At 37.7% G+C, this 22,662-nt stretch overlaps 2 protein-coding genes across 3 annotated transcripts in view; one reads left to right on the top strand and one right to left on the bottom strand.

The window, feature by feature from the left end:
• Nucleotides 1-10,791: 10,791 nt before the first annotated feature.
• Nucleotides 10,792-18,196, bottom strand: CCDC59 (coiled-coil domain containing 59; the record flags this gene model as incomplete). Its single annotated transcript, XM_080575704.1, has 5 exons — nt 10,792-11,049; nt 12,907-13,006; nt 15,661-15,883; nt 17,480-18,058; nt 18,160-18,196. The coding sequence occupies 5 exons, from the start codon at nt 18,194-18,196 to the stop codon at nt 10,888-10,890; spliced, it is 1,101 nt and encodes a 366-aa protein (XP_080431830.1). The 3' UTR covers nt 10,792-10,887.
• The window catches only part of METTL25 (methyltransferase like 25), a gene marked incomplete at its 5' end in the record, with an annotated part of 63,032 nt that continues 58,050 nt past the window's right edge, over nt 17,681-22,662 (top strand). The window contains one exon of one of the 2 annotated variants that reach the window (XM_080575710.1): nt 17,681-17,915. In XM_080575710.1, the coding sequence (XP_080431836.1) occupies nt 17,681-17,915 (235 nt within the window). Of the gene's footprint in view, nt 17,916-17,971; nt 21,203-22,662 lie in introns of those variants that run through there. The other variant, XM_080575711.1, reaches the window with a different exon arrangement.

Genomic DNA, 22,662 nt, shown 5'->3' with positions numbered 1-22,662 from the left:
TACCAGTGGAAGCAAGGGTGCTGGAAATTATTTTACTCCGTCTTTTCTGTCGATTGGCTCAGTTGAAATGTAGACATGTATTTGATTTTACCCTCTGGAGCTAGATTACCACAAATTTGAGATGTTTAAATTGTTTAAAAAATTATCTACGTAATAAGTTTGATGTTGCTATAGAAACAGTCATCGTGAAACAACCAAATTCAGTTGGCACCAGAGAAAACTTAATTTTTTTTAAACAATTAAAAAAAAAATGAAACTTGTTTCAAGTTTTTAAATAAGCACAAAATAGATTATATTACTAGCTTTTGGTAAGAAATAACCCTTTGCTTTGTAGCATATATTTTGTACACTCATACTAAGAAAAAGTATTTTCTACAGTTTTTTTTTCTCCAGTTGAGATCATTTATCTATTTGCAATGGCATCCCTGTTTTAAACTGAAATAAATGTCTTGGATTTATACCCTGAAATGTGTACGATAAATGAAGTTCTATAAACATGAGCTTCTTTGTTAAATTAGGTGGTTTATTTCATGTGGAAGAACTAGCTCTGGTCTTACTACCAAGCATTAATAATTTAGAATATTTACACACACACAATGATTTGTAAAGCAGTGGTTCACGTATACCTATACTCTTGGTATTTTTTACATTAAGAGTCACAAGACTGTTATCAGTTCTCCCCTTTGTCTTCCCCTTCCATCTCTTTCTTTTCTGTTGTGTTCCCAACTTCCTGCAATGTTGCTTTTCATTAAGAGCATAGGTGTGCGTATAGGCAGTGCGCTCTTCTAACACTTTTTCAAGAAAAGGCAGTTTAGGGAAACACTGCTCCAGGAGGAAGTACAAGATCTCTTCTTCCATGTTGGTTTAAGAAGTAGAAAATAAACTCCTCTGATGCCCCATCACAGCCATGAATGCATCTTCCTTACCTCTTATGTCTAATACCAAAACCACCCCAGAATCTCTCTTCTTTCCCATTCACTACCCCTGTTACTGTTGTCAAAGCACTGTTTACAATTTATTAATGCTACCATAGCACTGAAATTAAAAGACAATGAAATTAAAGGATAATGAAAAGCTTTTCAGCCTGTAATTAATCTGCAACTATTAACAGATGCAAAAGTCTGTAGTCTTCAGCACAAATTAGATTTTTGCAGAGTAGGAGTAATACCACAAACGTTTAGAAAATAATTCAAGCTGCAGACATGGAAGACCTACAATAATCATCTACTCTGACTTTTGTATAGCACAGGCTGAAGGAATTGAAGGAATATTTTTGTATCGAGTTCCTAATTTTTAAGAGACTACAGCTTTTTGAGAGAGACCTTATCCAAACTGACTGTACTTTTTATTATTATTATTATTATTATTATTAACAGCTGACTAAGGTCCAAGGCACCTTAATTTCACACTTGCCAAATAACATTCTGAAAATAAAAATAAAAAATAAAATTAAATTAAATTAAAAAAAAAAAAACATTTTGAGTGCTACCTACACATTATACTTTCAAGTTGAACTCATTTCTGACTTTTATTTTTGCTTTTCAATCACAAGTTTTTCATTAAATGGTAAATACTGTAACTTCACCACACACATTTTTGTTTTGTGAATCCAGAGCCGAAGAAGACAATGACCTAAAAGAGTCTACAATATAGCCCAACATCTTCAGAAAATTAAAAATGTTAAAAAATTAAGAGTGCTACTGTGAGAATTGCGTCTTTATGCTTGGTTGTTATTTTTTTCAAAGTACCTTTCAGAACTGAGAAAGCTGGCAAACAATCTTTATTTTCATAATCCACAGAGTATTAATTTTAGGTCCACTTTCTATTCAAAAACCTTAGGATTTCATCAAGTGCAAAGGTTGACAGCATGAGTGTTATTCAGAATTTACTTCAAATTTAAAACTTCCATGAAATATTCCTCTTTTATTCAATTTACCACGAGCACTGGCTTAGGATTCCCACAGAAATGTGCTTAATTCTGACATCTGACAATGAACCCAAAAATATGGTGTTTCAGACAGCTTCCAACACAGGCCCCTGGTAATGCTCCCGGTGAGCTCCCACTGTGCCTGCAGACTGCCACGTAACTGCTCTTCTGCTTCTGTGGTGCAGTCAGGTGTGGTGCCTTGAAAAACAGATGTGCCAGAAATAAATGCAAATCTGATTAGGTTCTAGCTTACAAAAAAAGGAAAACATGAAAGGTCAGAAGATGAACCAGGTAGCCTTTCATTTCCCTTTTTAGTTCCTCTAACTTGGCATGATTAACTTCAAGGACATGCTCAGGCCCCACTAATTTGTGGTGAAGTCCCTTCATAAGTGTGCTTGTTCTGAGATGGGAAGTGTGGACGTGGGCTGGAAGGGCTCTCTATCCCCCACTTCTGCACCTGGAGTTGTGAGAACTTGCTGTACTAGGGAGATAAGTACCATGCAGAAGTGGGAGATGCTGGCACTGTGTTTTGTCCTCATTGTGCACTCCCAGTGAAAATATTTGTTAAATACAAAGCGTTTTCTATTTTCAGCATGATTTATTGCTCTTAGTGCAAAGGCAATTTATCATTGTATCTCCACGCGTTATCTCCATGCATTAAAGAACAGACTGGCTTCAGAGAAGAATACTGCAAAAAGGATGGGGGACCAACAGTTAATACACTTTTGGGCTCCGAGAATGAAATTACCACAAACTGGTGTATGTAATTGATTTTAAAATGACACTTACAACAGTAAACACTACTGTCTGGAAAACAAGTTATAAAAAAAAAAAAAAAAAAAAAAAGAGCATCATAAGGAGCTGCTGCAAGTCTGACTCTTCCTGAAAATTAGATCACTGATTACAGATACCTATATAGAGATACGGATGTGTAATTTATAACTCTTTTAATCTTGAGCAGAGTGCATATGAAATACAGTTTTGTGCTTTTAGATCTGAAGTGCAATTCAACATGTTGACACCTATATGACAATTAAAAAAATCATACTTTTTAAAAAATTGTATTTTAATGTGTATTGGTTTATCAACCACTAAGTACATTTTTAAGCATATTAAAGCATTTTATTAAGCATATTAAGCATTTTAAAAGAATCTCTGTCTACCTAATTTAATCCAAATACTATTCTTCACCTAAGGTACCTGTTTTATTTATACTACCTGTAAAGAAAAAATAGAAAAATAATAAATACCAAAAGTGAAATAAGTAATCTAAAAATAAGTAATCATAAATATCAGTGATACAGAATAAATTTATGCTTTTCAAACCTATCATTGCTACAGATGGACCATTAACTGAAGAAATCAAAACACCATAAAAAAAAAGCTTTCACTGCATTGTCTTTGGAGAATGAAATTAATGTGCTGTACTCAAAAGCCAAAATTATATTACAGCATATTTCTCTGAGATGACAAAAAAGCACATTAATGATTATAGTGGAATATAAAATATCACATATTATAGCTTTATGTTTGAGAGATGTCCTGTCTCCAGCAGATATATGCACCATGATCCTAAGCACAGAAATTTGCTATTTTTTAAGCTATCATTAGAAAATATGATGGAAACTGAAAAAGGGCACTGAAGAAAAAAACAAGTACAATTATGAAAAATAAGCATACCTTTTTGTTTATTAACAGAAAAAGCTATTGAATACTTGGTGCCTGTGGCCATTTTCTACCCAGTATTATTATCCGATGAAGTTTGAAGATCTAAAATTTTCACGTATTTTTTGAAATCTTTTACCCAGTAGCATGGATGAAGATTTGAATGCTGTGTTGCCAAACGCCAGGGATGCTGAGCAAATCAGTTTTGTGCCACGTATGTAGAACATGCAGTAGAATTTCTAAGAGCTCCTAGCGCTCCATACAAGTACAGATCAGCCATGAAACTTACTGCCACAACTCTGGTGAGCCTGGGCCAGATCAGACACACTGCATGTGCACTGAATGCGGATTGTACGTGCACAATAAACCCTAAAAGCTGGAACCTGATGAATTTCCTACCATGAGACAGCCACCTGTGGCTGTACTTTCATCAGTGTACTTCCATTCCTCTCTGGAATATCCTCAACAAAAATACAGCTGTAGTGCTGTCAGAGAGCAAAACCCAAACTGGTGTAGGTAACTAACATAAATTAAGACTCTTAATTATAAATGCTCAATTTGTGTGTGCAGTTCTTAGGGAATGAACACCTAGCAGTGCTAGCCTGGTAAGTCTGGTAGGTAATTCTACATATAAAAGTAAAGCTGGTCCTTGAAACTAAAAACAAATTGAAAAATCCACTGATTAGTTTTCAACCGGATTTTATCCTGAAAAAAAAAAAAAATCATAATTATCTATTTTACCTTATTTTTCATTTAACTTAACTGGGCAGTAAGAGAAACTGAACATACGTGTTAATAACTGATAAAACATGAAGGTCTTACTGCAAACCAGCATTATCTGGTTACTGTACAGGTTCTACCACCTGGGTCTCCTTAAAGCAATCTAAGCCATATGTGTGACTGCTGTGAGTAAGCTGTTGACCTACAATATACAGTACAGTTTAAGTCTTTTTAATGTTAAAGAGGAGGAAAATTATTTCCAGTTTAAAATCAACATGTCTTTGACTTCTAGATTAGGATGAGCAATTGTAGGACATGTACTTTCCATCTGCAACTGGCAGTTAATTTAAGTCCTGCTACTTTATTATTTCACATAAGGAACGAAAAGAAAAAAAAATCCTTGTAGTAAATCATTATGGGTTAAGTAAAAAAAATGGCTGGGGGGGGGGGACGGACGGACTGAGAGAGAAACTGCCATTGGCAAAATCAAAGCTTCCTGCTCAAAGAGATCTGAGGAACACAGTATGCTCCTCTATACTCATCAGGGGTCCAGGATTGTTTTACCCTTCAAAATTTTTTTTTTTTTCTCTAAGTATGAATTTTAACAGAACTGCACTGTGAATGATGGACTTCTAACTAAATGTTGTTTGTAAATGACCCTTGCAAAGGCTTCTTCAAGACACGAGGTAGAATTCACCTCGCCGAACTCTAGAGGTCTAAATGTTAGAACTAGTCACCATAAACTCCCTATGGATACATACATCTTTAGGAATCCTATCTGTGATTTTTGTTGAGGTGAGATTATTTGACATTTGATGGTATCGTTGACCACAGAAAACCTTGAAAACATTAGAATAAGAAAGTTACTGTTAAATTCTTAAAACAGGTCAAATAAATGTACCTTCAATTTCTCAAAAAAATATTCAGGGATTCCTTGACTGTTATTTCCCTTACTACTTTTCACATCTCAGAACATCTTTCACTACATGGCAGCATTACCATATGTAAAACTCTGACCTCTAAAATAAACAAAAATAATAAATATTCTTGTCAGTCCGTTACGTTTTTTTCCAAGTAATAAACACAGGAACAATGAAATCATATGATTGATTTCATATGATTTTCATATGAACAATCAATCAATACCATATGGCAAGCCAAGCCTGTATTGCACCATATGCTTGTTTTGGGATCTCACATGTTGTTAAACCTTCAATGCACAGAACAGAGCACAGACACTACTGCATTACAGGCACTCCTGTGTGCTGTATGTCTGAACACTTGTACTATTTATGGCTACCACAGATGAATTAGTATCCATGGTCCTGAATGCACATATCTGCTTTTATTTCCATAAGGCTTCTACTTGTTCACTGCTTCCCAAATTACCAGTGACAGCTACAGCTACTTCAAAATGAAATCCTCCTGGTAACTACAGAACCGCTACTCTTAATTCATATCCATTTTGTAGTTTCTGTCATCCTCAGCATGGGCTGAAGTCACTCGCAACTAACCAGATGATTCCCTTTCTGTGCACTTGGGGTTTTGCTTCCCATCTGAAAACACGAGCTGTACAATTTCATGATACAAGTCACATTCGTCACTGAAAATTTTTAGTTACTGCATAGTTTTCAAGAAGAAAAGGGTTTAGCCACTACGATCACATTAAATATGAGGACCCAAATGAAAAGGTTAGGCTCTGACTATTAATCTCCAGAATTCACCTTAATCCCCTGGACTACCGAAACATAACTGATAAAAGCAATCGTAATGCTAAAAGTATGTAAAAGAACCACTCAGCAGCAGCCTGCTGTTACTTTTGATTGTACGTTCCTCTTAATACAGATGAAAACAAACTAAATGATTTGAGGATAAAATCACGGTCTAGATGAACTCGTCATTTCTCCTCCTAACACCAGCTAGACACCAATGTTCGATGCTGTGTGTATATTTAACAAACGGCACATTTATTCTATGTCCCAAAACAGCTCCTCAGCTTCGAGGGACAGTCTTAAAGCACAGTTATCAGCTCTCATAAACCGTCAACTATAAAAGTCAAAAATAAAGGTATTTGTTTGCTGTTCAGCTCCGAATTTATGCAGTGAGGAGCAAACCAAGCAGGTCTTTAGTCCACCCTGAGAGTCCATAAGCAGATAGGTGCAACGTCGCCATAACCACCTAATCTGCAGGTCCTTGCTTCCAGCACCAGAGCGCCTAGTGTGGGCAGAAACCAAAGTCTCTGCTTAGAGAAACATTCTTACTGCTTTTAGCACTGATGTTTTTGTAACACAAACCATCTCACAGCAGTTAGAAGACCAAATAAAATCCAGTATTTTTGCATATTTGGAATTGAAATCTATATGCCACTTCTTATCATGTTATCTAGTGAGTAAGTGTAGACTGAATAGGTTAGTAAAACATTAAGATAACAGTTTTTGGTTTTGTTTTAATGTTTATTTTCTAATTCACAAAGAGGGATCCTCAAATACAGTTTCTCAGCAGACTTGCATGTTTCCTTATTGGATTGATATCAAGATATTAAAACTAAATAAATAAATAAATACAAATGGGTGGATAATCTTTAATTTGAGAAAATAGAGAAACAAATCCAGTCCTGAAAATAGTGATTGGCTACTGTTAATTGAAAACCACTTAGAAGACAACAAGGTTCACGCCAAAAGCTGTGCACAAAAGATAGGTTGTGGGTCCAGTTACACAGGAGCTTTGTGAATGGACCAACAATTCTTTTACCAAGAGTTCAGACTGAACCACTTCAGATTTTTATTTTTTTACCCACCCTCCAACGCCAAAATGGTTTTATTTAGAGTAGCCAGCTAGGTAGCTACATGGCTCTCAGTTCATTATTAACAATTCACTCAGCAGCTTCCAGAAGGCATACATGAGCTAATAAAAATTATTCTGGAAATTGGTACTCCAGAGCTCTGTCCTCACTAATTTTATTAAATACAGTGCCTTTCCTCCTTTCTTATGCTCACAATACTTCTGCCCATTAATCCTTTTAGAACTGCTTCTAAATTCTTTGAATTATGATTTTAAACAACTATTTTTAAGGTTACAATCAGGTTTTTAACTTCATGTTCTTTATCTAATTTTTAGTGTATGCATAATTTATCGGATTGTAAAGATTAAAAGATCTAGATCATCCCATATTTCCAAAGCTTCTCTAAGTGTCTTAAAGGAGGAAAAGTATTTGTTTTCTTTTTCCTCTTAGTAGCACAAAATATATACCTTTTGAGATGGGTACAGAGTGATAAAGTCCTAGTACCTTCGAGACCAGTTAATGAGACGATCCATTTATGTTCCTGTTGTGATTTCCCAAGAAGTTACCTGCAAAAGAGCCTGGGAAGCTTCACATTCTGTTCCACAGAACCAAAAAGAAAAAAGGATGCATTGTACCTAATGGTTTCTTCCCCCATTATTTCCAATTCACAGCTTCACCAGTCTATAATAAAAGAAAAAAAGAGATGTCTAAAGTTACCTGCATTCATCGAATATCCAATTTAAAGAGTAAGATTTCAGACTGTGCAGCCCTATCCCTTTCACTTCATTGTACTCACAGGACGTACATGAGAGACGTTAACTACTTGAGATCTGCAGCTTTCAGAGAGCAGAAAACAAACTGCTAGAGAAGAGAGAACTTGAGTGTGTGACAAGAAAAAGAACTGTGGCAAGACTTATGTGCCTCTTTTTCATGTTTCCACATCTTCACTACGTATTCACAGCAGCATTTAATAATAATAATAAAAAAAAAAAGTACAAGGAGTGAACATTTCTTGGTACAGAAATCATTTGTGCCTACTATAAGGCTTTATTACTGAACTAACTTTTCATCCATTTCAAATTAAGAGTTGAAAGCAGCAGCTTTTACAGATAGCCTCCATAAACTTATATCTTTCACATTGGACTTTTTTTCTAGTGATGACCAGATCAAAGAATTAATTAGCTCTTTATTTCCTTCCTCAAACCTTTCCTGCCATCCATTCTCAATGCTTTTCTCCAGAAAAAGATGATGGGTCAGCTGTTACAGTGCTACTCTGTAAATGAAAGCAAATGTTCGAGTCCCTACTCTGCCTGATCTTGGGCTACTCAGAGCTACTGCTGCTGCATCTCTGCCTTCCAGTGGTGCTGAGTTATCTCAAGGCGCTTCACACTGCAGGACTGCAGGCAAAGGAAGTAGCTGAGACACTGGACTGTACGTGCTTCTAATTGCCACTGTCCTGGGCTGCTACTTCATGGTAATCAGCAAAGTAAAGTGTGAGGAAATATGGAAAATTAACTTTCTTCTTCAGCCCCCCTTAACCTTATCTCCAAATCAAATAAAGGTATGGAGAGAAGGTGAGACGACAAACTCCCTCTCCTACTTTAACCCAGAAATGATGGGGGCTAAGGTCAGATACCATGGCAGTTTCTGATTAAGTGCTCTACCTGATCAGGCTGTCTTAAGCTTTGTTGGAAGAAAGGGAGGCATTTTCAGGTGCCACTTCAGGGAAACCAGTGGTCTGTTTCCTGTCACCTCCGAGTAGAAAGACTGAAGAGAAGGGCAACAGTTAAAAGCTTAATCTTGCATCATTCTACCTTTTATGAGCAATATCATGGAACAGACACTATGTATCCTGAATTCCTCTCTAATCCTTAACAAAATTCTAATCCTTAACAAAAGCAGAGAAGAAAAACATGAATGAAAAAATAGGGTTTGCTTTTTAGAGAGAAGTCTGTTCTTTCCCACACATCATCAACTGAGTCTTCTTGTTGCTAAAGAGGGTAGGATGTAAAGGTATTAAATAACTTGAATGAATTATGAATGCTAACTGGTTACACTATATATTTGAGTCAATTTGCAAGAAATGGGAAAATTGTATCACGAAATAAACTATTAATTCACCACCTCCTATTATCTACGCTACTCCCCATGAAGAATCAAGCATATGGAATACTTTGTCAGTAAAGTTTTCACTAAATTTAACACATGAAACACGTTTGGTTTTCAAATGCATCATTCAAACTTCATCCAAATGCTTTACAGCTATACACCATCTCTAAAAATGTACTGGTATACAGATGGTATACCAGTCTACAGTGCTAGCGGTAATCCAGGATGGCCACTGATCAATGAATTACTAGTGTAAGACTTGTAGTTTTCTGAAATCTTTCCTATATAAGTAGAAACCTGACATCACTGCAGATATCTGCCCAGCAGGTGTAACTGAACTGACAGCAAACTGAGAGGTCTTTTTAAGGTGACAACTTTGAACATCGTGCTTAACATTGTGCTTTCGTTAGCTAGAGTATTAAAAAATCGCACAGGGTAACAGACACATGCAAACAAAAAGAGGATGAACTTCAACCACAAATTCTTTTGGTATTTGTGTTATTCACAAGTTAGATGTAGCTATCATTGAAAGTCTTGTGCACTACTGATAAATGGTTGTTCTTCCTCTTAAGTGTTTTTGCTCAAAGCCAGTCAAAATTGCCAATTACAGCAATTTTCAGGAAAACACAGAAGGTAAAGCATAGAACAATATTGGCATGTCAAATTTACATTCCCTTTCTCTCCTAGAAGAAAGGACATGGCCATTTCAAGAAAAGTCTCCCACATTCATATACTGTCTTAGGACTTGCTTTCAGTTTTTCCTAAAGGATACCACAGCAAAGATGGAAAGCCTTGCAAAGTGTGAAAAAACCCTCAGGATACTGAAATAAGAAGCATTTTAGACAACTCCTATTCTTCATTTAACAGCACTTTTCAAACAATTGAAATTTATTTATATCTCTGTTCATACCTTTTTACTTTAAATAAGGATTTTTTTGCATTTGCTTTGACTTCTAAATAATTATATTGTAATACTGTAAAAGTATTGCAAATTTTACAGAGAATGTCCTGAGAAATTTCTTCCAAGACAACCCTTACTTTAATATCTAAATAATCTTTATCATACACATATTTGGTTTTTGAAAAAAGTCATATATCCTTTGTGCCAAAAATGATTTAAATCTACTACATCTTTAAATTCAAAGCACTTTTTGACCTTTGATAATTTTTACTCTTTGTAGGGAATGATAAATATGCATCTGAGTAGAGTTTATGTTCTTTCATGTGCCAAACCTGATCCAACAGTCCACAAAATACTCCTAGCCTTGGCAGTCCATAAGGTATCAACTATGTCATGTTTTACTCCTCTCATTTTACTCCACTCCAGTAAGTGTGACTAACACTTCCTGTTATTGTGACTACTAGAGCTAGAAAACAAATACTTTACACAATGCAGATGTAGATGGTCCCAAGCTCTAACGATTTGGAATTTAGGATATTACGTAGCTAACAGAACTTAAGTTTAGAAATATAGACCATTTATTTTCAAGGTACCAGGTCTCACTGACTCTCTAGATAGAATAAATATTTTCAGAATGAATATAGTCCACCATTGGACTGATGAGATAAATCAAGCCAACATCAAAAGTTAGATAGAAGAAAAAAAAGACATTATTTATTAGAAGTCATTTAATAAATCGTCCACAGGTAACTCAAAACCTGTCATTAAGACTTAAGCAGAGATTTATGTATTTTGTTGTATTTTCTGAAGAAGAAACTCCATTTGTAAGTTTAGATTTGGCTGTCCTTTCTTGGTCTTCTTACTCAATATTTTATAAACTTCCATTTTCTTTTGCTTGTACAACCGTTGAGCTTCTTCTCTTTGTTGTCTTCTTTTTTCTGCTTCCTAAAATGAAATAAAGAGTGACAATTATGAAAAAAATTACATTATATATAAGCAGTATCATTTCTTTTTGTAAAAACACCGGCAATTAGATGTTGTATTGACACTAGACCATTACTCTTAAAAGCTGAATTAAGACTCTCTTTTGGAGCATAGTGAAATCAAAACATATTATATTGCCTAAAGCTTTAAGAGAAGAGCCAGGTTGTCTTCAGTAGAACATCCTATGATAAAGATTTACAGCTAAAAATGTACAACATCCTTTCTGCCAAATGAACTCCTTTATTTTTTTTCTCTAATGGCTAGAGTGCCAAAAAATTTCCACTTTCTCCTTTTGATTGAGAGACGGAAAGAGTTTGATACAGCTGCCCCCACGTAAATGTCTTGCCAAAGACAAAGATGTGCTAATATACCAGACACGTGTGCATGAGCCTGGCAGATGAGATATGGGACACATCCCATCTGGAAAGTGGGCATATTTGTGATACCAGGACAGCATCACAAGCAGCATTATGTACGGGCAGCTTAATCAGAACCAAAATGACATGACCTGTCCTCTCCAAAGTAAAACAGACTGCTGTCTTTACTAAGACAGAAAAAAGACTAACACAATTTTCAGTTGTAGACACTTTACTTCTTGAGAACACTGCATGCATGCAACCAAAATACTAATGGAGGCACTCACTCTATATGGATAATTATTATGTTTGTTTTTTATCAAAGAGCTCACAGCCCCTTCTCTAGTGTTGTAATTTTAGTAAGTAATTTGGGCAAACGTTCACAACAAGCAAGCTAACTAGCTTCCTTCACTTGCATCATGTCCTACCAAAATAGGAAAGTCATCACAAATCAGACTAAAGGATTCTTCTCGTAAAGCTGATTTGTTGAAATTCAATACCACGCTGACCACAAAGGCAGACGTTTCTGAAGAACATCCTAATAGATGACAGTTTATCAATTATGTTTGTCTTCATGGCACAGATAGGGTCTGTGATGTAAAAAAAATAGTTAGAATGCTCTCTGATGTGGGAATATAAAATTAACTAGAAATAACCCCCAAAATATTTCTAAACACAAATCTAAGAGGAGTCTGGGGAAAAACAAACAAACAAACAAAAAAAAAACTCTGAACAGATAATATCTCTCTGTTCAGAATGCTTTGCATATTTTACCACAGTAATGATTAACACTATTCTTTCTTCAAAAAAAAAAAAAGAGTAATATCAACTTTAGCTTACTCATAATTCACTCTCTAATAATTTTTACTGCTACTTAGCACACTGTTGTAAACATGTATTTAAGCCACCAACCAACCGCTTATTCAAAGCGAGAACATTCATCTTACCTAAGTACGTGTTACTTACATTTGTGTTTTTTTCTCACCTCTACTAAATCCCAGTAGTTTTACACTGTGTGGAAGCTAGAACTATCTTTACGCTTATTTATTTTCCCAAAATAACAACATCAAAAACAGTATTTGCTAACAAACATGGTGGAAAAAGTGTGTGATTATCTTACCAGTATTACAGACAAATGATTAATGTTAATGTGGCACTGAGCTACTGCTTGTTTTTCCTAGATATCCTGAATAAGACTAAAAAATGCTATCCTCTCCTCTCAAGCAACTCTCCTGTACTGTTTCAAGGAAAATTAATGAACCAAATAACCTAATAAAATCCATCTAACAGAAAGTGCAAGACAAAGAGAGTAAGAACTCAAGAGTCTTAATTCAAAAGACCTGCATGCCTGAGTATCACTGGCAAGCTGTAAGACTGAAAGAATACCTATGTTCCCCTCCTACGGTCCTATTTGGAGCAATTCAGTCTCTCTACAATCCCAAAATATCTGTTTAAGATTTACCTCTTTCTTCTTAGCACGCTCAGCCTTTATTTTCTCATACTCTTCTTTTGCCTTCTGATTTGATGTTTTTTTCTTGAACTTCTCTTCAGTCATAACTGACCTGTAAGAAGAAGTACATGAAATTTAAATATGTCTGCTTGCTGACAGCCCGTAACTATATATCCCATAGCCACTGTGCAGTCATAGCCTTCAACTGTTTTTTTGCATACTTGGTGAATTTAATTAGAAATACAGACTTATAGATTATGTTCAGAAGCAAAGATCATCTTTCCACATTGTATGAATACCTACTTGCACTACACTTATATCATACCCAACAGCATTGCACGTCACGCAGTGAGCATCTAGCAACTCAGCCTGAGCATACTGAAGTCTGGACTGCACAGAATTTTCAGTAACACACATTATCTGCTGGATCTTCATGTGGATAGTGTCCCATGAAGCCTGAGCATTGCCTGAAGAGTTTTTTCCCCCCATCATACAAGACCTTCTGAGCTTGAGAAACTGTATGCTCTCGCTTGAAGCTGCATTATCTCTTTATGGGTCCAAACGCACACAAGTGCAGATATGAGGGCAACTAGCTGTCAGAAGACTGTGAACCTGAGAAGTCATGCTGACATTGCGAGAGGAAAAAATTCTGAGATTAGGGGCTGAATTTATATCCATTCCCAATTTCAGTAACTGAGCAGGTATCCTTCACAAAAGAGTAAAAAAAAAAAAAATGCCATTTGTCTGGCATTTACAGATTTACACACTACTGTGAGTGGATTTCTCTATTTATTTATTTATTTATTTCCTGATTCACAATAAATCCATCACATAAGCAGTGTGGTATCAAACATTTCACACATGATCAATTGAAAAACACAAGCTTTGCTAGGTATTTAACAACTGTTCACAGAATGAGCTTTTGATTAGTCTACTGCTCATGCTAAAAAAATGGAAAATTTACTATCATCATCTAGGAGCTCTCAGACAGAAAATCAAAAAGCTAAGTGAAGACATTTGCTCATACTTTCATACAGGAATACTCCTATTCCAGGGAAAAAATAAATATTATTAAATTCTTATCTCCATCTTGTGGCAATACCATGTAATGACACCTCATCTTCTCAGAAGCGCAAAACTACTTGAATTGCAACATATAATATTTTAATAGAATTATCCAGCCAAAGTCCTATTTTTCATCCCCACGGAACACTGAAGCCTATTTAACAGTCCGTACACTTCACCCCAGCTCCCAGATTAGCAGCCACATTCATGCAGAATTACTAACTTGGTTTATAATCACAACAACCTTAGGTTAAGCAAACTTAAAAAAAAAAAAAAATCTGGTTTGAAGAAAAACACCAGTCCTATCTCAGATACCCCTGTGAATTAACTGCCTATTCCACACAAAACTTGACCCTTCTCCCACCACAGGGTTTAGATCTTACTGCCTTTCACCCCCACTCTCTCATGTATTCTTCCCCAGAAAGTTTAAATGTAAAGACACACCTTGGAATTCAAAGATTTAGAGCATTCCTTGCACTAGTGACAAAAAGGTATTGTCTCAGTCACCATACTTAAATATTGTTTAAAAACACTGCTATAATAGAATTAGATCTGAATGAGTACTGCTTTTCATTTTACTGACAAACCTAACAAGTATGTCAGGGGGAATTACTGCCAAACAGGAAAAATACATTAAATCATCTGACATTTATTAGACCTCAAACAAAACACTCCGTTTGATTTCTCCCACTCATTTTAAGTACATTTAAAAAAAAAAAAAAACACTGGAAAACTGTTTTAAGTAAATAGAAAAAAAAATGGAAAACTATTATGACATCTATTATTTAAAATGAAAATTTTGATCAAGAACACTTTACTACGTCATATAAGGTTTTACTACATCTCTTTTTTTTAATTTTGTAGTTAAAAACAAGCTACATCACAAAAGTATAACAGCACATAATATTGTTCATTCTAGCAGAAAAAAATGCAGTATGAAGAAGACAACTTATCAAACTGGGAACAGAAAGATAATGTAAAAAATATTTATGAAAAATGATATTAATTTAAAAATACGAAGAATTAATTTAAAGCAAAAAATCTACACAAATATCAGGTATTTACAACACCAAACAGAATATCATCACATTTTCTTTTTTGAAGATGACAATGAAACATATTCATCTTCTAAGGCCACATGGGAATATTAAAATTAATCTTTGGTGCACCTTGATCTTGATATTAGACTGTTACACTACGGGACACTGCTAGAAACCAACCACTTTCAACTATCACTATACAAATAAGTATCTTATTTGTATTTTAAAGTACATGTGTATTTGAAAATATTTATTTTGGCTTTGTTTATTTTTCTCTTAATTTAGGAATACAAACCTGCCATAAGGCACACAGTACCAAATTTCTCTGTAGACTGAAACGAGCACTACCTGAAACACAGGCTTTTGTCTTTGTTGATATGGTACTGAATACCAAAAAAAATGGCCAACATTTACTTGTTCTTGAGCTGAATCCTTGAAGTGCAATGGTAACTTTCATTTTACCTCTCTGACATCAATTTTTGTTTTCTGATTCTGATGCAAACACAACAAACTTACATCTTTAAAATTTCTAACAATTCAGAAAAACATGTAAGGCTTAACAGCCTTTTCAGTTAAGCAAGTTGTGAAGTGTAAGATCAAAGATATTTTTTTAAGGATGAAAACAATTACTCGTTTTTAGAGACATATTTTAAAAACTTACTCTACTGCTTTATTAAGTTTTTCTTCTGATAAAACTGAATCATCTCGTGTCTTGTACTGTTTCTTAAGCCTCTCTTCCTCAGCTAGGTAAAGATGTTTCAAGTGCTCCGGATAAGCATCAACAAATTGATTATCTTCTGGTGAATGGATCTTTCGTTCCTTTTTCAATAATTTCCTGTATTTTCTTTCGATCTTTTGTTTTCTCTGAAACGCAAATCCTTGTCCTGAAAACGCAAGGGAAAAGGGAGTCAAATACACCCATACTGAAGTAGTACCAAACCAAATTGTTGCCAGGACCACTTCCCACCCATGCTGTTTCCCAAAGAGAAAAAGCCACTACTTTTGGTAAATTTTCATTAGGATCTGTCAAAAATTCAAGGAAAAACATTGATAAAAATCTGATTCCTAATGCAGCACTGTAGCTTTTACAGATTTACTGAAAATTATCACCTAATCTCTTAATAAAACACACCATCGCAAACACGACATTTAATTTATATGGAACATTATATGCCTTTGCTTTTTCAATCCAGTGAAAAGATGTACTAACACTTCTCTTCTACTTGTGGCAGCTTCGCACACATCAAAATAAATTCCAAAATACATTTCTACTCACGGTGTCAAGACAACACTGATAGAGTAATACTGTCTGCTTAAGCAGCCTGCACAGCCATAATGCCCCAGGAAAAAAGTCACTCAGCTACTAAACTATTAATACGTTATTACGCCATATTAATATTTCATTATATCTTTCCACAAAAATAGTATTTTTTATTCCTAGCTACCCTCTTCCTATATCTGTCCAAGAAGTTTTTCTACAATTTCGTAAGTATGCTTCATCATAGAATTATTTACCATTGAAAGAAACAAAGCCAATGGTAGTTTCAGTCTCATACATAACCACTTACCAACACGAAGTCCAGCATACTTTTCCTAATATTATTTTGAGTGCATTAGCCTTAAGAGGCACTGCCTTTGATGACACTGTGACCAAATCTTTTCTAAAAGCAGCAAGCCCAAATCTGCCCTGACCTTTGATTCTTTCCCCAAAGCTGAAATTTCAGTGACATGTTGCACAACCTGACACTCTTTTTAACATCACTTTATTTTTACGTTTGCATAGGCTACTGCCAGAAATCCAAGCCTGCTTCCAAAGGCGCTTCCTTCTCCAACACACAACTTCAAAGGAAAGAGAAAAATGGGAAATCGTCACTGAGTGTCCGGAGCGCATGGCTGGAAATGGTGTGCTCACAGAGCCACAGAGCGGCTGAGGTGGGGAGAGACCTCCGGGGGTCGCCTGCTGCAGCCCCTACCCAGCAGGGTCCCCAGAACATGGCAGGCAAGATGGCATCACAGAATCATTAAGGCTGGAAAAGACCTCCAAGATCATCTGGTCCCACTATCCCCCTGCCACCAACGTCACCCACTAAACCATGTCCCCAAGCACCACGCCCAGCCTCTCCTTGAACACCCCCAGGGACGGTGACTCCACCACCTCCCTGGGCAACCCGTCCCAGTGCCTGACTGCTCCTTCTGAGCAGAAATGTCTCCTCATTTCCAACCTGCACCTCCCCTGGCGCAACCTGAGGCCATTCCCTCTAGTCCTATCACTTGTTACCTGTGAGAAGAGGCCGACCCCCAGCTCCCCACAAGTTCATTTCAGCTGGTTGTAGAGAGCAATAAGCTCTCCCCTGAGCCTCCTCTTCCAGAGGAGGAGACTGCGCAGCCCGTGCCGGCGCCCTGCCACCCCCGGTACCGAAGCGTTTCCTCCCGTTCACCCGGGACCCCCGGTGCCCCTCACCCTGCGCCCCGCGGCTCACCCTCCTGCAGGCTGCCCAGCACGCCGCGCAGCGAGGCGGGCCTCCACAGCCGCTTTCGGCGGGCCCCGGCCCCGCGCCCACGGCCGGACCCGCCGCGCTCCGCCGCCATCTCCGCGGCTCCTCCCGCGTCGCGCCGCCACCGCGTCACGGCCGGGGGGCGGCGCGGCGTGGCCAGGCCGTCGGAGCCGTCGGCGGGGGGCCATGTGGCGGCCGCCCGGCTCGCTGCCGCCCCAGCCGGCGGCGGGGGAGGCGGCGGCGGCGCTGCGGCGCCTGGCGGCCTTCTTGCGTCGCGCCCTGCCGCTGTGCCGGGCCCACGCCACGCAGCTGTACGCGCGGGGGCTCTGGCAGCGCCTGGTGGCGGCGCCGCCCGACGCCGTGCTGCGGGCGCTGCGGCGCCCCCTGCGGGAGCCCTCCGGCGCCGCCGGGGGGGCGTGGGGTGAGTGGGGCCGGGGGGGGGGGGATCGAGGCTGGTGGGGGGTCCCGGGGGTCGGGGATGGGCCGGGGCGGCCCTGAGGATGCGGGGCAGCCCTGAGCGGCGCGGGTGTGTCTGGGAGAAAGTCGGTTTCTTTCTGTCGAGGCCTGGGCCAGCGTGGGTCTAACGTCGTCTTCCGGGCTTTAATAAAAGAGGAGAATCTCCCCCCCCAGCTGCCGAGCTGCTGTTTTCGTTGCTCTGCCTGTACACAGTGCCTCTGTGCTGCTGCCGCGGCGCTGTGCCATTGCTCCGTCCTGCAGCGGAGCTGTGGCTGCCTTTCCCTGCCTGTGCCTGGGTGGCAGCACTCGCCTTACCCAAGTGACTGGGATACGTGTGGAGCCGGCCTGATTCAAACAAAATACAGCCTTTCAGGGAGGAATTGCTCTTGAAGAGGCGCTCGGCAGAGGTTGTTCTGATGATGGCCTCGTCTTAAAGCTTCATCCCGGTCATTTCAAGCTGAGAAACGAAGTGAAAGTCCCAGCTGTCAGGCTCCCCCCCTCTGACTGACATCTGAAGAACAGGAGTAAAATGAACCCCCACAACCCAAACAAATAAACCCAGCCAACCAACAAACAAACAAAACCCAACACACCAGTGGAAAGATGTAACAGTTAAAGTCCTCCAAATGTCCAAACTCTGGGAACGTGGAGGACAGCTGGAAAAGACTTAAACGCTGCTTTCCTATATGTCTGTAATAATGAGTGTCTGGCAAAGGACGACAGAAAGCAGCTTTATTTCTGACAAGTTATTTAAGAAGCACTTCATATTTTCAGTAATTTTCAAGTAACTAGAGGAGGGCAGCTACGAGTATGTATGAGAGGATTTACCGCTCCCCAAGTAAAAGGGAAATACACCAGTAATACGCTTCCAGGCAGGGTACAGAAATGAAGATAAAGCATCTGACAGGTGCGTTATTTTGGGGGCCCGAGTTCCGGCGAAGAGATCGGTTTCAAAACTCACATAACAGCTTTGACAAAGAATGTAGCAGAGGAGCAACCTGCATCCTACCAAAGCTTGTTAAGCAGAGATAGTTCTCATGTAGCTCTAGTTGTGGCACATGCAGTGACACATGAGACAGAAAAACATGTTGGGTGTAATGGAAGGGTCCGCAAAAAATAGTGTGTGGAGCTGTGTACTTCTTGGCATACATGGCAAACAATAATTTGAATTTGGAAAGTTACTGAAGAACTGTGAATTGCGACATCACTTGTAACATTTGTCTCTTGGATCTAAAGACCTTCAAAATATTAACTGTAAGACATCTTTTTAAAAGTCTGAGGTATCAGGGGAAAAAAAAAACATAGCTTATTTATGCATGAAAAAGACACTGGATTATGAATTGTCTTTGAGAGCCAGCTGGAAACAAGGCAATGATCCAGACAGCAAGCAAAAGTGTTGGGAAGCAGTGAGAAAAACCTTTAATATATTTAAGGAGTAAGAGTCAGAACTGATTCTAAGCAAAAACAGGAACATAAAATTAAATGTAAATAGAGGGTGGAACAAAACTAGTATTTGGATAAAGTCATCAAAAAGAGAACTGTAAAGGAAAATTACCTTGATCCTAACTGGACATATAGGAAAGCTCATGAAATGATTCAGGCACTGAGGTGGTGGCCTGAAAAGTAGAAAGAGTCAGGAAGACAAATTATTGTTTTCTAGATTTTAAAATTGGAAAATCATTTATTGAGCCATATTCAAAGTGTGTGTTATAGAATCTAATATAGAAATTGCTGGATCAAATGATACAATTTATGGCTGAAATGAAACGCATGTTTTAGAAGAATACGAAGCCTTCCCGCTGTGGCTAAAATAGAACATTTCTTCTTATGTTTCTGTAGAGATTAATTGTACTCATTAAAAAAAGAGAGTTTGTCTCTTTTCTTGCATAAAAAATATAGTATGATATTTAACATTTTGAAGGTTTTGAGACACACTCAGGATTGTCTGAGAAAATTGGAAGCATTGTTAATGAAACGTGTATGTGCTTGCTGATCTGATGCCTGAATTGTCTGAGTGCTTATTATCTGTCCACCCTGTCATATGATGAAAACCATTGTAATAGAATACAAATTTCCCAGTGAAGTTACCTGCAAACATCCACTTATATCTGAAAATGAATTCACTATATCCTACAATAGTCTATATTAAAATTAGGATTGATAATGTGAGAGGGAGCTAATTTAAGTCCATTAGTTCAACTCAATAACAATAGATACCACACACTTATCTTGAAACCCAACATCAACAGAAAGGCTCTTCCTTATATTCCTGTGACATATTAACTGTATGTGTGGTTCTTCAAAATTATCAGATATCTAAATGTTAGTTATACATTTAGTTTGAAATGAGTACTCTCCTAACATGCAGTCGTTCACAAAGTACCTTTTTTGGGGTGTGGCTGTGAGAAGAAATTTAAAATACCTTACTCAAAGAATGTGTAAAACTGCATTTTGATTTCACCTGGTAAAACCTTTGCTTCGCAAGAGTTTGAGAAGTTGTGCATTTATACAATCACAGACCCCATACTATTATGAAAGTTTTCCAGAATCTGTCCTAATATGGATCCTAAATGAAATTATAGGAAAACACAGGTTACATTTGACCAGCATTGGTTTGAAAATGTCAATTCATATTCACATAGGTCTGCAAATTCAAAAGTTACATTACTGCAGATTGGCACAAAACTATTATTCTGTACAATATTTTATTTTACTATAGGGATTTTGTTAAATGCACATGCTGAATTGTAGTTTTCTCTGAGAATTAGGTGAGCAAGAAATTGTAATTCTGTTGTACAATATTGTATGCAAGAGGACAACTACATGTTCTGTAAATCAGTTTCAAGGAATATTTTCAGATACTCCTCAGACAATATTTCATTATAATGACCATATAAAGGGTGGAACCCTGGTTTCCAGTTGTAATCTACAGAACATTTTCAGATCCATTTTTAGATACAGAAAACCATTTTATATATTTAAAAGCTGACTTTTGCCATGTTGCATCGTATTTATCATGTGATTTACGCAGATTGGTCACATGCAAAGAAAATCTATGTCTAAATGTTTTCATATTTTACTGTAAGTTACCATTTGTACTATTATTCCATTTTTTGGCATTTAATTCTTTCCTATGAAGATTTATTTGCAAATGTATGGACCAACTGGTTAAAAGACATATTAGATTTCGTCTTGAGAGCCACCAAAGAGGAAACAACTTGAGAAAACTACCATGTTTAACATTCATAAATAGTAAGTAGTACAACAACTGCCATTCTGTAGTTTGGAGGGATGCCTCGGATATCTTAATGTAGATGGGTTTTTCCTTTTAGCTGGCAAGCTGGGACAACAACTGAAATTTGGTTGGAGCGTTATTACAGATGGTATGCCTGTTGCCTTGCATGAGATCCTGCTAGTCCTGTTAACGTTCTTCCATCAGACAGCTGAATTCAGGGAGGTTCTATAACGTGTATTACTGCTTTTAATTCTAATTAAGTGAGATTTGTAAGGAGAATTGATAACTTCTTTGTCACCTGACATACTATAAGATAAAGCAGGCAAGCTTTGGGTTTATAAGCTTTTCATGAATTCTGACCAATGAAGCAGAGAAGTGCAAATTTCAGTAAACACTCTTCAACCTAGTAAAGTTATAAAGTATCAGGATGAGTTGTACTTGTGTGATACAGTTGGATGTTGGATGTTGGATGAGCATGAGGTAAGGTGAAGATTGGGATAAGTAGGTATGGGTATGTTCTTTTATAACAAAACCAGTTTACTGAGTACACAATTTATGGTGCCCAATACAGTTCTAAATATTCATTTTCATGCCTGTATCCCGAAGAAATGCAATTGGCTCCCTTTAAACTCAAAACTGAGAGGCTGGTTTCGGTTTTGTAAAACAATTTCTCTCACTGACACTGATTTCTCTTAATTGATAGAGTGAGTTCGTTCTGGTACATTGTGACAGTTGTTTTCGAGTAAGTGATTTCTGTGAGAGAAATTTAAGGAGTCAGAAACAACAGCTTGACGTTTGGGATGAGCATGAGAGCATCCATGGATTTTTGATACTTCTGTTAGATGGAGAGGGTCTGATTGTGTTGGCTGCAGAGATGTGTCTTATTTTTTGGTGTGGGAGGACTTGGTTTCACTTGATATTTGTTAATTGTGTGTGTATTTGTGCCCATTTTTTGAATTAATTGATTCATTGCTTTGGTACCTTGATTGCTCAGGATTTTCTGGTCAAAACAAGAGGATGTATTAGGAATGTGTGTGCTGGCCTAGACCTTATAGATGCATCCTTTGGACTGTGATGCCATTGTGGTTTCAGATGATCAGCAAGTTTGATGCTTTGAAACTAACCTTTTTTCTGGTATCTGTTTGGGTACCATGCATTGGAGGCTTGGCTTTGTTGGCAGGGTGAGTTTATGTCCAGCAAAGGAAACTAACCTGCTTGGAGATTGTGCCTATAATAGCAAAACAGGCATGTCTCAGTATGGAAACAGATCGTGTTTATCAACAATTCTGAGCCACTGAATATAACTGAAGTTGTGCATATATATATTAGTACGCTTTTAGTCGACGAAGTCTTCTAATACCATTGATATGTGACGTTGACATAAGGAAGATGGACAGTGTTTCTTTTTGTACCCCAAGTATCTGATGCCACTGTAATGATAGAAAGCTGCTTTTTTTTTTTTTTCCCCCACTGGTGG

The sequence above is a fragment of the Anser brachyrhynchus genome, assembly GCF_964034855.1.
Source record: "Anser brachyrhynchus genome assembly, chromosome: 1".
In the NCBI taxonomy this organism is placed as follows: Eukaryota; Metazoa; Chordata; class Aves; order Anseriformes; family Anatidae; genus Anser; species Anser brachyrhynchus.
The sequence above is the reverse complement of the archived record's forward strand: the minus strand, read 5'-3'. Positions and strand labels throughout refer to the sequence as shown.